The 17,858-nt window shown below is 36.6% G+C and overlaps 2 protein-coding genes across 8 annotated transcripts in view; one reads left to right on the top strand and one right to left on the bottom strand.

The window, feature by feature from the left end:
- Positions 1–423: 423 nt before the first annotated feature.
- Positions 424–13,066, bottom strand: cstpp1 (centriolar satellite-associated tubulin polyglutamylase complex regulator 1). Of its 5 annotated transcripts, none has more exons than XM_053631301.1 (10): positions 13,007–13,066; positions 10,226–10,278; positions 9,997–10,099; positions 8,573–8,703; positions 8,150–8,234; positions 7,640–7,725; positions 5,990–6,176; positions 4,185–4,294; positions 3,349–3,412; positions 424–2,156 (listed from the first exon to the last, which is right to left on the bottom strand). In XM_053631301.1, exons 2-10 carry the CDS (start codon positions 10,272–10,274, stop codon positions 1,991–1,993), a joined length of 981 nt encoding a protein of 326 aa, XP_053487276.1. In that variant the 5' UTR covers positions 10,275–10,278; positions 13,007–13,066; the 3' UTR covers positions 424–1,990. The 5 variants fall into 5 exon arrangements, with proteins under 5 accessions (XP_053487276.1, XP_053487273.1, XP_053487274.1 ...); XM_053631298.1 differs by lacking the exon at positions 13,007–13,066 and adding an exon at positions 12,138–12,697; XM_053631299.1 differs by lacking the exon at positions 13,007–13,066 and adding an exon at positions 12,044–12,277.
- Positions 12,549–17,858, top strand: part of ckap5 (cytoskeleton associated protein 5) — a 47,180-nt gene continuing 41,870 nt past the window's right edge. Inside the window, exon 1 of one of the 3 annotated variants that reach the window (XM_053631285.1) lies at positions 12,549–12,649. The gene's annotated coding sequence lies outside the window, so the exon portion shown is untranslated. Of the gene's footprint in view, positions 12,650–13,288; positions 13,559–17,858 lie in introns of those variants that run through there. The other 2 variants (XM_053631287.1, XM_053631286.1) reach the window with 2 other exon arrangements.

Genomic DNA, 17,858 nt, shown 5'->3' with positions numbered 1-17,858 from the left:
TACTTCAATCTGAACTGAAGCTTAACCACAAAGAGTATGCAATATTTAACCCTTTGAGTGATTGAGTGAGTGGTTTGAAAAGTGTGTATCTAGTTGACCTTTCAGACATCTATTGTTCAAACCAAATTAAACCGTTGTAAGGAAGTGGGTTATGATACTTCAGCACATTACTATGCCAAAACAACCCAGTTTAGGCAAATTCTGGATAAAAGTGGGCATGAAAAAAACAGTGATCATGAATTTATAGATGTTTATTATGAAATGTGATTATGTTTGGACCGTATGTGTCTTTAGATCAATCCTGCAAAACCACAAGTTGTGCCTATTCATTTTGTTTGTTGTGTTTATTGTACATGGTGTTTTTAATTTTTATTTTCGGATGATCTTGACAGTACTATGGAACACAAAAAAAATTAAACTTGGTTTGTAAATGTGTTGTACTGGAGTCTGATTTGCACCAAGGTGAAGTGGTAGCTCATTGGGTTTAAAATTATATATTGGCTAAAAATAAATTATATTCCAATTGTTAATTCTCACTTTTGCACTACAGCTGTATAGCTCAAAAAAAAAAAAAAAAAAAAAAGTAAGGGATTAAGGCTATGAGTTAAGCATCGTGAAAACCTCAATCCTTAGTTATTACGTACTTCTCTCAAACTATGTTGAGGTGTCAAACAGATGTGATTAGGTTATCTGTTATCTGTAAAATGTACAAAAGGACATTGCAGGATTAAACAAACAAACAAAAATGAAAAACACAGCAGTAGCCATCTTTCTTCACTGAGGAAGAATCACTTTCTTCCCCAGCACAGGTTTGATATCAGACTCTGGCAGGGGGTGTGGCCTAAAATGTAAAAGCAGAAATCTAGTATGTTAGTAAGTAAGTGATTGGGATGATAATATAGTTCCAATATTTAGTTTTTAAATACAGACCTGTTCTGTTTTTTTATGAAAATATTTAAGGCCAGCTCCAGAATTATTTAATTAGGTTAATTGAGTTAATCTTACACTAAAAATGAGAGAAATGTAAACTTTAATTGCAGAAAATGTATTTTAAGAAGAAAAAAAAAAAATCTAAATTCCCCCAAAATTCAGTTTAAGATGAGGCTAATAAACCACAGACTTTTATTACTTATGGTTTTTAACCAAACTTTAACAAAGGTGCCAATTGTTCTGGAACTGACTACATCTACAAATAATATTAGTGAGAACATTTTCCCAACTGTTTAGTCGTTTTTCCACAAGTGTATTTATATTGAGATTATATAAACACTTTAATTACACACATGTAAACTTCATTCAAATAATTATGTGACTTTTGATGCCAACTGATTGCACCAGCGGTTTCACAGCTATGTGCACAGCAGTTCCAGGTTTTAAGACTACAAAGAGGTGAATACTTATCCAAGTCACTATATTTTTTATCTCCATTATCCTTGTAGATCTAACTAAACAAAAAAAAAAAACACGAAAGAAGCGAACTGCAGACATCATTACATCTTGGCTAATCACCTCCATTTGGTGTAAGGGAAAAATTGTTTTGGCCAAACTACCTTTTTAAGGTTCTCCACCATTGTTTATTTAAAAAATGCGTCAGTCACAGGATATTGCTGGGGAAAAAACGGACAATTTCTACAGATACGTTTTCACTGCTTATTTACATCATCAAATAAGGATATTTAAATTCACAGTTTCACATATTATTAAAAAGAAAATACAAGTCATGGATACAAGCTATATTTCTATATGTACACACAAAATGTACAATAAATAAGTTTAAACAAAGCACACAACCATGGCATGCCCTGTTACACACTCGTCACAAGTGAATCCATACACAAAGAAGTGTTTAATCTGGTTGTGATTTCAGATCTTTTCAATTCTCCAATAAGATTCTGCCTCACTTAATGATTTGGTAGAATTGGATTTGATGCTAACAACCGATATTTTTGGTATTTAATAAAGTGAAGGCACCACATTGCTGTTCCATGTCTTAATTCTCGGAGGAGTCGGTCTCCTCAGTGGAGCCGTCGCTCTCCATCTCGATCCTCTTGCGCTGGTGCAGGGATTTACGTGGTGATGGTTTCCTGCACGGCTCTTTCAGTCCTTGTGCACTGCTGCTGCTGTTGGATGTCGGACTGATGGCCACCTGAGCCACGCTACAACACGGAACAATAACCACACACAGTCAAACATCATACAGTCAACTTTAAATGTTCTGTGCTACTCCCCACAAGGTTGTGACTTCAAATCCCTGGACTCTCAGAAGGGCCTTCTGTCAGAACTCTCAACAGCTCATCTCTGTGTCTGGATTGGATGCATGTTTGCTTTAAGCTACTTTGAAAAAAAATATATCCTGAAAGATATGTTGACATATTAACATTTATTCATCCATTCTGGGTCTAACGTGTTACACACAGCCATGCTGGAGGTGTTATTACTAGAGATGCACCGATACAAAATTTCTCAGCTGATGCCGATAACGGATTATTCAGAGTGATATCGGCCAACACCGATAGTTCTGCCTTTTATGCCTTCTTTTAAATTAATAATAATTAATTCCACAATTCTGAAAGAAATGCAAATAAAAACTTTATTCAATTCTAACAAGTTGTTTCTCAGTAACTGGTCTCATAAACAGAAAACACATTACTCACATTAACACATGAACTAAATTCTGAAGATTAAAGTAAGATTTATTAACTTATTGAAGGTTATTAATTCATATTAACATTGACTGAATTCTAAAAAACCTCCTGTTAGGCTTCACATTCACTCACCACAAACAAAAGCATTTCTACTTCATTGACATCAAACTGGTAATATATAATATCAACTTTTATATATTAACATTAACTGGATAGGAAATATACTACTTTACAAATATATTTTTCTGTGCTATATATATATTATATATTATATATATATATACACTTTTTGTCAGCTCATCTTCATTTAAATCTTTGAACCGTGTACTGGCGCTTTAATTCAGCGCGAGCAGCTCAGCAAAAAAAATAAAATAATTGACTCAACGCGGAAACTCCCGCTTCACTGCTGCTCACTTCCGGTGGAAAATTTTAGCAGTACAAAGATTACAGAATTTACAAACTGCAGTTTTGTCATCATTCCACACAAGAGACATCATCTTTACACACAGCACAAAATTGATGTGTTTTCCCCCTCCCTCTTTTGATTGACAGGATATAATCGGCTCTGATCGTCAGATGTTTTTAAACTAAACTATCGGCCGATGGCCCATAGCACGAAAAATAGCCTTTAATCGGTATCGGCCGACATCGTTGCATCTCTAGTTATTACTAACTCGACTAAGAAAGGGACAACAGTACTCACAGCCTCTCCAACTCCTGATCCATCTCGGGGTCGATGAGCAGGTCTGATCTGTTCGGAAGAGCACCTGGAAAAGAACAAACACGTGTGAAACTGATGTTCTACTCAATACTACGCTAAACCTTCCGCATCTCTACTACTGTACATTCATCCAGCCTTCATACAAGTTTTATAAATATATTCTTATAACTATAACATATGCATTTGCTCCATCATTATCTGCACAAGTTAAATACAGATTCATGTTCAAAAATAAGATATTCATTTCCATATTATGAATATAGTTAACTGCTAAAGTGTACACACCCTTAATATAAAAGGAGCAAGAAATGATACATTGTTATTTATTATACAATATTATCTTTTAACATCAGTCCCTCCAGGATTTCACGATTTTGCGATCGCAGAAATGAACGCAATTTCAAGCAAACTCCACAATATTCGGAGGAGCTTGCAATTTTTCAAAATCACCGCAGATTTGGATGAAGGAGATACATCATGTGACTTCATCAGAACACGTATTCAGCCAAAGCCCTCTTCGATTCACGTGTGTCGAACTCGAGTACAGCTAAAAGGTCTCGTCTACCAACAAACGTCCCTGTGAAAGGCCGTGCAAAACAATTTTGTGCAATTTCGCCAATTCATGTAGTTTTCTGCCAAAAAAATTTTAAAAAATAAAAAAACACCTTGCAAATTGCATCACAAATTTAGGAAAAAGCAGCAACAAAATCAAGCATTTTTGGCCGCAACAATCACAAAAAAAAACTCCACGAAATCCTGTACGGATTGTGAACACTGGCTGATTAGCTTGCGGTTCTTGTTGGTTCAGTAGACCTCACCGATTTCCCGACTGATTCCGTCATGTTTGGCCAAAGCCATCAGGAAGCTGTAGTAGGAGACTCGTGTGCTGTTCTCCAGAGCCTCCTTAATGGCAGAGAGAGGTGGATGTCTAGGAAAAGAGAGAATCAGTAGCACTAAAAAGACAGTCGGTGGTGTGATGAAAAGACAATACAAACTGTTAGTTAGTTAGTAAGTAAGTACATTTGATTTATAAAGCACATTTAAATTCAGCTTAAACTGGCCAAAGTGCTGTACAGGAACAATTACAAAATACAATAAAATATACAATAAAGTAAAATAAAATATTAGAGATACCCGTTACTAATCAACAATTGGTGTGTATTTAATATTTAAGACAAGGTCTTCAGACTAGTAGAACCCAACATTACAGATTTTTGTGAATCCCAATCACAGTTTTAAATGCCGGGTAACACTTCTGGGACAATCCAAACTGTAGAACTGGAACTACTCAAATATTTTTTTAACTTAAGATCACTCTTAGACTTCAGTAGTTTAATAAAACAATATTTATAATGTTTTTTTTTCTAATTGACCCTTTTGGAAAAAAAAAAAAAGTAGGTGGCTTTGTTTTAAAGCTTGCAGAATTCAGTATTTCAGCACCTGCAAATAACACTGACATTTCCTCATGTGTCTGAGGTTGTTCAAAGGACAGCAATAAATACACACCAAAGCATGATTTGTGAAAATGCACAACATATTGTTGTCCACTTAAATAAAATGACAGTGTACTGTGACTGATGAGAAGTCTAAAGATTCGACAGAATTGTCCTCAAATGAGAAACATTGATTTTAAAGCGTGATTCGAGGCATTTTTCCCCCAGAGATTGATTAAAGCTTAAAATGCTTATATGACTGTTCTTTAACTTGTAAACTCTTAGAATTTAACTTGAATGAGCAAACTCATTTAAAATATATATATATATATATATATATATATATATATATATATAAAATCCCTAAACTGCACTCCCAAAAAAAAAAAAAAAAACAGTTTGTTAAGTAAGGAGTAAAACAAACCCTGGAGGGGCGAGGCAAACGTGCTAACCACTACGCCACTGTGCTTACTAGTCTGAAAAGGAACACATGGCAACAAAATGTACTGTAATAGAAAAATAATCAAAGGTGTAGCAAATTTTTGTTTACTAAAGAACGATGCGTCAGAGGAATTTTCCGTTTCAGATTCGGTTCCAGCACGGAAATGCTGATGTCAGGGGCTCGGGGGCGGAGTCAGGTCGCCACAATGACTAATAACTCAAATTATCTGGGCTACATGACCACCATTAATATAAAACATGGACAGTGCTGACGATTTTGACAATTTTTAAGATAACGAAAAACATTTTCAATATTCAGAATATTCTGAATGGGAGCTAAATCCCAATAAAATAAAATGTAGCTCTCACTTGCGCATAAATGTTTACATCACTGTCTTTGTGCTGAGTGTACAGTAGATGCTAAAAGACTTGATTTAGATGGTTTTGGGAGGAGGGAATAAATAAATAAATAAATTTTCACATTTGTTTATTTTCATAGTAATAGTTTGTCTCTCAAACCGGTGGAATTGTGGTCAAGTTTATAAAAATGTTTACCGATTTCCTGAATAGCCTCACATTAATTATACAACTACATCAGACATCCTTGTCGTGTCATGCTGTCTGAAAACACTCTACAAACACACAGAAGTGAAAAATCAAGTCAGCGTTACCCAACCCAGATACGAATTTCACAAAGCCAATCCGATATGGAGAGTGACAACTAAACGTTTAACACCAGAGTGTCTTACTTGTGTTTAAAACGTTCACACAGTCCCTCGATACACTCCAGCAGGACAGAGGAATCCACCCCCTCCTGCGTCTCCGTCTCCTCGCTGGATATTGTTTCCGATGACGCTGAGGTCGGGACGATGACGGTGTTCGGGTTCTTTCCTACGAGCAAGTCCTCATAAATCGCCAACACACTCTCCAGGAACTCTGGCAGAGAAAAGGGTAGGGATTTACTAAAGCAAAAAAAAAAAAAAGTAAAATCCAAAATACACCCAGCTCGAACATTAAGCCAAGCAATTAAAGCAAAGTTTCCAAGAGAAACTGACAACTTTTCACTTAATACTAATAATTTAAAAAAATATATAATATTAATGTTATATAGCAATAATAATAATAATAATGATAATAATATTAATGTTATATAGCCATTAATAATAATAATAATAATAATAATAATAATAATCTTTATTCATATAGCACTTTTTATTTTGAGTTCAAAAGTGCTTTACATATAAAAGATTAGAAGATAAACCAAATGTTTTTAATAATAAAGATGCATTAAACAACCAAATGTACACTCATTCATCAAATAACTATAAATCTGTGAAACTGACTAAGTGAATCATAAAATGAATATTTAACAACAACAACAACAACAACAAACACCACCAAGAACTAAAAATAAGTTTAAAAAACATCTACTAAGCTGGCATTCCTGATGTTATCTGGAACACTACGTCAGTTGAGCGAAGTGCTCCAAATGGACTACACAAATATAATCGATCAGCCAAGACATGTTTGCTGTCCACCACTGGTGCCATTAGTACTGACCTGGAGCTGTAATGCTAATGTAGCTAAAAAAGTAATGGAAGTCTGTCTTAATGATAATCCATACGCATGCCAATATTTTCATATACAAACAGCACTGTTGCGCAACATAACGTCATTTAGAAAGTGTAACTATATTATCATCTGCATCACTTCCTGCTTTGCACCATCGTTCCAACTTCTGATGGTGAAGTTTTGTTCACTTTTATACATTGTACTGATATTTTTACAAATAAACACAGTTTGATTATCAGTCCAAGCTTCAGTGGATAGTCACACCTAAGAACTGCTGCTGTAATCATAAACACTGTCCTGTGCTCATCCCAGGACTCTGAACATTCAACACAGTACTCGGTCAATTCTTCTACACCTGTGTACTGTAATGATTTATAATCTCACTCTCCGCTGTCACCCAGAAGACATTCCTTTCTGAGTTCCTGAGTTGAGTTTCCCTGGTTCCTTTCAAGGTTTTTCCTCGCCACTGTTACCTCTGGCTTGCTCGTTGTTCATTATGGATCTACATCCAGATTTCTATAAAGCTGCTTTGCAGTTTTCGTGCAAATTGCAGTTGCATGAAATTGTTTTGCACTGGTCTTTCACAGTGATGTTTGTTGGTAAATGAGACCTTTTTGCTGTACTCATGTTCGGAGTACGTGAATCGAAGGGGGCTTTGGCTGAATGCACGTTATGATGATGTCACATGATGAGTCTTGACCCAAATCTGCGGTAATTTCGAAAAATTGCAAGCACCTGCGAATATTGCGCCGTTTCCTTGATTTCGCATTCATTTCCGCAATTGCACCATCCTGGCGGGACTGATTATGCACGCTGGATGGTCTTACCTTCATAGTAAAACTGGATTTGGAAAGAGTAGATGAAATCTGAGAGGGACATGGGGCATTCCGTAGCGTCCTCCATCAAGACAATCCTATAACACAGGCAACAACATAATACAGTGTTTACCAGTCCATCCATTTTCTGTACTGCTTATCCTACACAGGGTCGCAGTGAGCATAGACCCTATCCCAGGGAACTCGGGGCACAAGACGGGGGACACCATGGACGGGGTACCAACCCATCGCAGGGCACAATCGCACACCCATTCACACACTATGGACAATTTGGAAATGCCAATCAGCCTACAACACATGTTTTTGGACAGGGAGAGGAAACTGTAGTACCCAGAGGAAACCCCCAACATATGGGGAGAACATGCAAACTCCACAAACACAAGAAGGGGGATTCAAACCCGCAACCCTGGAGGTGTTAACCACTAAGCCACTGTGCTTACTAGTCTGAAATGGAAAAGATGGGAACATGCTAGAAAAGTGTCAATAGAAGTGGTTTCGTACTTGGCTGTATTCTGCACCATTTCAGCAGGAAAGTCTGGGCATAAGAGCTGGAGAAGCGACGTGTACTCCATCATCGTCAGCAAATCTGTGAAGAGGATAACACAAGTACTTTGCAACTGTACAGAAAAAAAATCATCGCACACACACACAGGCAAATACACACACACACATACGCCTTACTATCCTTGTGAGGACTTTCCACTGACATGATTATTAATGTAGCTAATTCATTCTATGCCTACACCTAAATCTTAATCTAACCTTAACCTCAACATGAGGAAACATGTTGGCTCTTAGTTTTGTAAATAAAAGGTGCAGTTTTTCTTTTTAAAAAGACTCCTACTGGGGACCAGCCACAAAATGTCAGATATTCCAATATAAACAAACAAACACACACACACACACACACACACAAACACACACCTCTGTTCTTTCCAATCTGTCTGAAGCATTTCCAGAAGACGTGGATGAAGGACACTCGGTTGTGTGCTGTACCTTTAACATAGCTGAATTCTCTGAAGAGAACGTGATTCCCGTTCTTCACACTGGTGAAGCTGCAAAACAGCAAATCGCTCAGCTAAGACGTTTGGTCATTTTTGAAGGGTTGCTCCTTTAGTACAAATGGAATATCTTGCACACATGATGTGTTTTGAAGTTAATGTGTGTTGAAAAACATTGCAATTAGATCCCCTTATTTATTAAACTTATTAACTAAGGAAGCAAACTTCCAGCACTAAATATGTCCTGGATAATGAGCAACATTATTACAAAGAAAAAAACTGAAAGAAAATGTTCATTTTGTCTAGACAATCAATTTAATACCATGCAACAGTGAGCTATAACTGTAACTCCAAGATCACTGATACACACTTGCTTTCTTTCTTTCACAAGTTTCTCCTTCAAAATATTTTATTTCTAGCATTTTTACATTTTAGAACTTTATTATTATTTTTTATTATTATACCAACAATTCTGAACAATAGGGGGAAAAAAGTAATATTTAATGTTTAATATCAAAGTTGATTAGTTGGAACAGGAGCTCTGACCTTTGGTACATGTTTTCCAAGCAATTAATTAATAAATATAATATTTATATAACATTAATGTGTATATATAATATATCTATTTCTTTATAAATGATTAGTTAAATGGCATGATTCAGTAGATTTGATATGATACACACACTCATATACTAGTACATACATACTGTGCAAAAGTCTTATGCACATGCAAAGAAATGCTGTAAAGTAAAGATGACTTCAGAAATCATTCAATTTTATCTTTTTACTTAAAAGAAAAATGCTACAATGCGCTGTAAACAGTAATAAACTAAAAAACTCAATATTTGATATGATGACCCTATGCTTTTTTTCCTTAAATAGTCCCAAGTACAGTTAGTGTAGTTTTATAAGGAAATTAGCTGTAAGTTTTATTGAGCATCTTGCAGAACCAGGCACGGATCTTCTGGAGACTTTGACCGTCACACTTGCTTCTTATTTTTGCAGCAAAACCCAACAGCCTTTATTGTGTTTTTCTCTGAAAAGTAGTCTCTTACTTAATATGCTGCTTTCTTTACTGATATTTTTCCATAGCATTTAATTTTGGAAAAGTAATGTTTGGAAAACTAAAATGTTTTTGTACTGACTTGATAAAGCAGAATTCGTAAAATAAATATCTATAGGTAAATTTGTACTAAAAATAGGGTGCCTAAGATTATATGTATATACTACTTACATATACTATTTAGGTAATAGTAATAGAAAATTGTCATGTCCAGAGAGGTTGGAAATCTGTGCAGACATGCAGCTGTTGATTTCACACAGTCTGATTATTCAGGTTAAACTCACTATTCTGCAAAATACCGCACGATGCCGAACTGGATGAATTCCTCTCTGTGCTCCAGCAGCTGAGTCACAGCATCATTCAGATAGAAAAGAGCACTGGTCTCTGCTGCAATGCAAAACAAAGTGCACTTCTATAAACTTATTACTGCAGTGTGAGACATAATAACTGCAGATATAGATGAGAAATTTTAAAAAGTAAAAAATAAAAATAAGAGTAATTGCAATAACGTACCTAAATAGTCCTCTGCGGTGATGGTGAAGCGATCTGCGCTCATTTTCATACCGCTGTAACCACCGACAGGTTGACGAAGGTAGTCACGTGATGACCGGTTCCGGAAGTAAAAAATTTTTTTTTTAATTATCACAGTAAATATGGCATATTAGTATCATCACAACCAACAGCGATACGTTCCACAAAAATTGCCATAATTGCAACAAAAATGATGAAATACTAAGAAATGTACAAATTTGAATCATTTTTTTTTGAAAGATTACATTCCGAAATCAAATATCTAAGCTTTATGGCTTTTCTTCATTTTGATTACATTATAAACAAGTGAATACGTCGGGGTTTTTTTTCTGGTTTTTTTTTAGCGGGACATGTATTTTGACGTGTATAAAAATAAATCCCTGAAGCACAGTGTATAGGGTGCTGCGGGGATGACGTCATTTTGTACCGGAACCCGGAAGTTAGCATCTCGACAAAAACCCAATAGGATTTTCACGTCGGCTTTTGGATTATCGCAGCAACGACAAAAAAAGCTCTGTGATCGACAAAAATTTACAGTACTAACACGTTTGCCTATCAAGATAATTTTCACAAATGAGCACAACTTTTTTGAAATTTGAAGCTTAAATGCAATCGCCAGAAATACAAATCTAACCGTATGCTCTAAACGAACTACACCACGGTCGCTCGACTTCAACGTCACCATCACTAAGCTTCCGACAATTTTTCCAAACTTGATTTAAAACATTTTCCATAATACGGATTTACTCTGTGGATGAATCTTCATCCACATTTGGTGGGGGATTGTGCACAGCACACCTGAACCAGTTTATCTGCAAAGTTTTTTTTGCTGTTCGGAGTGATGGCGTTTAATGTCCCCGACAACCTCTGTAGACCCATTTAGCAACTTATTAGCAACCTTTTTCAATACACGTAAAAGCTTTAAAATATATAACGAGTGGGGTATTACTGGTGTATTTTATATCGTAGAAAAAAACGTGAAAATATTTTGAGCTTGAGTTCACCACAGACCTTATTTCAGGCTTTTAACCAAAATCCCGTTTAAAAAACCCATTGGCTTCGGGACCATGGAACCGGAAATGCTAAAATGCTAACTCGTTTCCGGGTTTTGGCATACAAAATGACGTCATCCCCGCACCAATCTATTAGTACCATCACAACAGTGATACGTTTCACAAACCAGACACAAATGCAACAATAAAAAATGATGGAATACTAAGAAACAAAAACATAAAAAAATTTGCAGTATTGAAACAAATATCTAAGCTTTATGGCTTTTCTTCATTTTGATTACATTATTAACAAGTAAATTTTATTAATTTTTAAAAGAGGGACATGTATTTTGCCTTGTGTATAGAAATAAAGCCCTAAAACACAGTGTATTAAATGAGTTCGTTTCATAGGTCATATTTTTAAAACAGTCTGGATCTGGACAAATACATAGGCGATACACACACAGATGGGATGTGTACTTGCTAGACTGTAATACTAAACACTAAAAAGCGCTTCTACACCTTAAATCCTGTCTGAAACTTATCTGAAAAACAACGCACATAATGGGTGCAAAGTATAAACAAGTATTTCTGTGCAACCATACCGCATTAGAAATGCCTTCAAATTCCATTTATTTTCGTGGAGTTTTTTTTCTGTGGCAGTAGCTATGGAACTATTCAAATTTTATTTTTGATTATGTCCCATGGTTAAACTTTGTACTGAGCTGCAAACATATTTAAAATATTTTTATTTGCTTTGAAGAAATAAATGTTATATGTTATGTAGACAAATATAACTTGTATTTACCTTAATTATTATGCTGGTTATGTTAAGGAGGATCTGCAGACTATTTAAAATTGATTTTGTTAAAATAAAGATCCATCCATCCTCTACCACTTACTCCTTTTTAGGGTCACGGGGAACCTGGAGCCTATCCCAGGAAGCATCATGCACAATCCAGCCAATCCATCGCAGGGCACAATCACATACACATTCATACACTACGGACACGCCAATCAGCCTACCGTGCATGTCTTTGGACTACCCACAGCACAGGGAGAACATGCAAACTCCGCACACTTCCCGGCGGGACTAGAACCCCGGCCCCTGGAGGTGTGAGGCGAACGTGCTAACCACTAAGCTTTAATTTATCTACTATATGTTGTACCCTTGAGGATTCTATTGCCCTCAAACGTTGTATGTACTCTAGTTTTTATTGTATTATTGTTAATAAAGAAAGAAAATGCCTGAAAACAATTTATTCACGTCCTAGACGAATGTGACGTCACCGCGTTAGTACTCCATAGCAACGCAGAGACTCGACACAACCTGGATACCGCAGCAACATGCGTTAATGAAACAGCGCTCTCTGGTGGTGTCGCAGAATCGCAGCAGCAACATTTCTAAATAAATGTGAGTAATTCCCTTCAAATGCTATTGAGCTTTAAATTATGGCATACTTTGTGTATGGGCCCATTCTGTAGTGAAATTTATATCCAATTTACATGTGATTTATTAGCTTATTTTAATAAATATCAAAAATCTAAAAGGTGTGCGTCATACCTGACACCTAGTTGTACATTTCACAGTTGGTTATATGACTGTAAGTCATTCCCTTCAAATGCTATTGAGCTTTAAATTATGGTATCTTTTGTGTATGAGCCCATGCAGTAATAAAATAATAAAGTAATAAAATACATGGCAATATTTATATATGATTTAATAGCTTATTTTGTTAAATATCAAAAATCTAAAAGGTGTGCGTCCTACCTGACACCTAGGTGAACACTTTACAGTTGGTTATATGACTGTAAGTCATTCCCTTCAAATGCTATTGAAGTTAGAAACAATGTCGTATGTAACTTTAGAGACGGTCCCTTAATTTCCGCATATCTGCGAATATCGACCGTCCAACGTCAAAACAACTTTATTCCAGTCAATGACTGAACCTGTTAATGTTTGTTTTCACTCTCACTATGGGCGGCTCCCCTTCCTACACACAACCTTTTCTTTCTGTTCATTTCATCTGGAATGTGTGTTTAAAATTCAGTGTGTAATAACAAATTGTTAGTTTAAGGGATTATTTCCGCTGTTTGGTTCACAAGGTTTAGGAAGTAAGAAATAAGAGGAAAGTTTGTGCATATTGAGGAGGAAGCCGTTAGCGGGGCTGTGTGTGTGGCTGTGTGTGGTTGTGTGTGGCTGTGGCGGACCCTCCCTCTGATTCTCCGCCCTTGGAGGCGTTTTAAAGCCCGGCAGAGAAATGAGAGCACATCTCGGCTCTGGCTCTGAACCTCTGCGCCTTGTGTTGCTGTCCTAACGCAGGTAACCTTCAGCTCAAACCTTCGAATATCCGGATTTAAATGTTTGTAACTATAGCGTGAACGCGTGTGAATAGAGTTGCGTTACTATTTGGGGCTGTGTTTGCTGCGTTTTCATGGCCTGCTCTCCCTATCTTTCTCTGAGAGAGAGAGAGAGAGAGAGAGAGAGAGAGAGAGAGAGAGATCTGTCAAACAATAAGTGTGTGCCTTCTTGAATTTGTATCCACACACGGTCATTCGGCCATTATAAGACTCCTCATGCTAACCCACTTCTCATTCCCTACTCGTTTGCTCTTGGCAGTAAACACGTTAAATCTAGCTATTTGTAGCGTTGCTAGGTGGATGCTATGCTATGCTAAGCTATGCTATGCTAAGCTAAGACAAGCCTGCATTGTACACTGCGTTATGCTAGCTAACTACGTGCTGTACTCCAATGTTAGCACCTTTTTGGTCATCACTTTGAATTGGTAATGTGTATTAAGACGTTATTGAAAGCTTTTACTTGTTGTGTGAGCTAAAATGTTAACATCTAAGCTCGGAAATGTCTCAGATATGTCATCTGAAGTGACGATGCTTTGGTCAGTTGTATCCAAGCTAATGTTCGGGTCAGTAATTATGTTTAAAAAAAAAAACCAAATCTCATTTAGTCAGCATATTAAAACAAATAAAATAACCAGCTTTTGTAAACTACTGCGTAATATCACCAGTGTGAATAAATCCTTTATGTTGCTAAATTATTATTTTTAATTGCTTATACAAACCTAACGGTTTTTCTTTATAGAAGGATGCTATAACTAATAAGTGATTAGCTGGTTAGCTACTCTTAACATTTTAAATAACTATTAAATTTTAATTAATTAACATGCTGTATATATCTTTGTGTGTGTATATATGTAATGTTTGCTTAAAATGTTAGCTATAATATCTTAATATTTCTGCTAAAGTAGGTGTTGGTTAATCTTAACACATTTTTTGTTTACATGCATCATACTTGTTCAAATGCAATCACTTGTCCTTTAAAACTACTTGTATATTTAGCTTTTTCAAGAAATTTAGGTTAAAAAAACAAGTTAGCTACACTGCTGGGAAAACTGGAATGGGTCTCTACTGGTAATTTATTGCCTTTTGGTGACATGTTATGATACTATTAAGGACTTGTGTCCTACTATGTAATGGAAACTATTTAGTAATGGTATTTGTAGTGGAAACCGCTAGGATTTGTTATGGCAGGGTGACTTAACTCACAATAAGTCTATAATTGTATCTTAATATTTCTGCTTAGGAAAGTTGTCTTGGCTACTTTTAACAATGAGTAACGCTAATAATTTTCAGTTAACTAGTACACATATTAAAAATGCAATAGCAGTGCCCTTAAACTACAACTTGCAACTACTCCCCCAGCATACATCTATCGCAAAGTAACCGAGTAGTAACTGCAGATGTAAAACAACTGTGGTGTAATTGCAGTATTTCTCAATCCAGCAGTGTTAAAATGTTTCTGAGATTAAAATGTGGCACCAAACGGTACCATTACTGCAGTAGCAATTGAGCATAATGGGTTGTTACTAGCTGGGCCGATGAAGCTGGCTGTACACTGTAGAGCTGCAACAACTAATCGATAATAACCGATTATGAAAATCGTTGTCAACGAATCTCATTATCGCTTAGATGGTCTGTGTGCGGCACGTTTACTCATTACGTTACTTCTGTTCCGAAAACACACTTCGGAGAGTAAATGCTAAAGTTGTGTCCCAAATGACATACTGTACACTTACACTATGCACTGTATCCTCTACCGTCTAGTGTGTGGATTTTAGAAAGGTAATATCATCACAAATGGAACACTAGCGGGGTTTTACTAACCGGAAGTATACGCCGCTTCCTAGTCGACGGCGCATGATGTCATACGCACGCTAGCTTTAGCAGACACCCAGAGTCACCAAAAACGACTTTCTTCAGTTTACGGTTTCTGTCAGCGTTACCTTTTATTCCCAACATGACCCCAGTCACCATCAGCTGGAGGTGAAATCGTCACGTGACTGAGGAAAAAAGTCCTCTAAGGCAGGGTGCGTTTTATATTAAACACCATGGAGATCAAACAGTGCTGCACAAGCACAAAGTTATGTTTGTATCCAAATTCTCCACGGTGTTTAAGCGGCAGGGGAAACTGGTGCAAGCTGCTTAAAAGGTTTAGTTAAATTTAAGTTTATTGCCATTGTATGGTGTATTTGTGCGCTTGCAGTGTAAATTCTGTAGTTTATTATAACGGAAGTGATCTGTTAGTAACGAGGCTGCGTTGCTGATCACACACAGTGTAGACGTGCTAATACATAGTACGAAGAAGATCTGTAATGTCTAAAACCCTGATCGAAAGTAAAACAATATTCTTAAAAGCAGTGAGGAACAGAAACCACAAGGTGCAGTGAAAGTCAGTTTTTATTATTAATTTAGGACTGTAGTTTAATTCAGTTCTTTTTGTGCATCCTTAAAATAATGCATAAATACTATAAAGATATAGATATAATCTGAACTTAAATAAATGTGTGTATGTAATATTAGTTTATATTTTAAACTACAGTCCTAAATGAATAATATATATTCTGGTGTGTGTCTGTGTGTATTGGGCTCTTTTCAGTCTCATATAATTGTACAAACAGTTGTGTAAAGTTTTAGTCTGACGTTTATGTTTGTAACACTCAGTTTGTGGATTTTATTTTAGATAAACAAAAAAATGGCACTGAAAGTTTGCGCTCCCCATCTGATTAATCGAAAAAATAATCGGCCAACTAATCAGTTATGAAAATAATCGTTAGTTGCAGCCCTAGTACACTGTACAGAGAAGGTCATAGGTTTACATATGCCTTGCAGAATCTGCAAAATACTGTGCATCATTACCTGGATGAGCAACGACTGTTTTTATGTTTTGTGATAGTAGTTCATGAGTGTCTTGTTTGTCCTGAGCAGTTAAACTCCCCAATGTTCTTTGGGGGGGTCCATACTATCTCAAGATCACTTTGAGTAATGTTTGAGTGAGCTCATTTTCTGCACCAGCTCAGATCGTGCTGCTTGCTGATGTAAGAAGAACATGGTCATTTTCTTTAAGCACAAGTCTGTCGCTAGAGGATCTTCATCGTACACTCTAACATGGAGAACACGCTGTCGCACAGTCTGTTAAAGAATTTGGCCAAAATTGTATTGGGATCTTCTCCTAGAGTGTAGTGAGTAATAAGTTTATAAGAGCAAGTTTTTAAACCTATTTTAACGTGAGGTGCGTGTATTCCTATATTTGGTCATTTATATTATACGGTACCGATGTTAGAGCTCTGAATATTGGTTCTTACCCAATACTTATCCGATACCAGTATCCTCTCTGTAGAGGCGATGCTCACCAACTGTCTGTTACTAATCTATGCGACATGTAGCTGCTTGATGGTGACATGCTTTAAGAGCATTTGTGTCCATGACATTTGTCATTTAACATAATGTATTCATGGAATAAAATGCATCCAATACTTGTTCAGCAGTTCAGGCCAGTATCAGCCCTAATGCTGATATTCAGTATTGGATTGATGCACCCCTGATTTAAAAAAAAAAAAGAAAGAAAAAATAGAAATAAATACCCCCCCCCCCCCCTTTTTAGTCTTGGCCGTTTCCCACCCACCAGGCAGCTCACCCCTATTGTCCACCATAGGGGAGTAGGCCATCATGTGCTTCCTCAAATTTTGCTTCCTTGGCTCCTGGCCATGGGTCATTGCTGTGGCACCCCTTATTTTAACCTCAGGTAGTGTTGGACGATGTACGGATGTGTTGAATCAAATGAGTTGGCACCCAAAATGCAACATTTTCTAGCGCAGGTGAGAGAGCACTATCTGGAAGCAGAGTTTTGTTAGTTCTGGATTATCCAGTTTATTAATATGTTCAGGAGAACCCTTAATCCATGTGATTCTGCACATGCTACACACTGAAAAGAGAATTTGTTTTACATGTAAAATCATACTGCATGCATCAGTTGACATCATGATACGCTTTTCGAGATACGGGTTTTGAAAAGTATCAGTGCTTTTTAAACTCCATGGTTGCGTCATTCTCTAGACTTGTTTTTTCTTGTAAATGTTAAATAAAAAAATCTCAAGTTTTCCATAATATGGCTTCACTGTCCTGTCATTGGCAGAAGTAAATATTGTGGATCCTACCAAATAACATGGCCTTGTTTTGTCAGTGCTGATGCCTTATTTTTTCCACAGGCATGATGGGAACAGTCGTTGTGGTTAGTGTTGGGCTGCTTCTGGCAGGCGTTTTTTCAC

This window comes from Ictalurus furcatus, chromosome 8, assembly GCF_023375685.1.
Source record: "Ictalurus furcatus strain D&B chromosome 8, Billie_1.0, whole genome shotgun sequence".
NCBI lineage: Eukaryota > Metazoa > Chordata > Actinopteri > Siluriformes > Ictaluridae > Ictalurus > Ictalurus furcatus.
This window is presented reverse-complemented; position numbering and strand designations above follow the sequence as displayed.

What these genes read in the sequence shown, in the direction of transcription:
- cstpp1 (XM_053631298.1), bottom strand. Translation starts at nt 12,268, where the DNA reads ATGCACGGTAGGCTGATTGGCGTGTCCGTAGTGTATGAATGTGTATGT. An exon ending in CACCGCAGAGGACTATTTAG is followed by an intron (nt 10,100 to 10,225) that starts GTACGTTATTGC and finishes TTTGCATTGCAG; the next exon opens with CAGAGACCAGTGCTCTTTTC. An exon ending in GATCAGGAGTTGGAGAGGCT is followed by an intron (nt 2,157 to 3,348) that starts GTGAGTACTGTT and finishes TCCGTGTTGTAG; the next exon opens with CGTGGCTCAGGTGGCCATCA.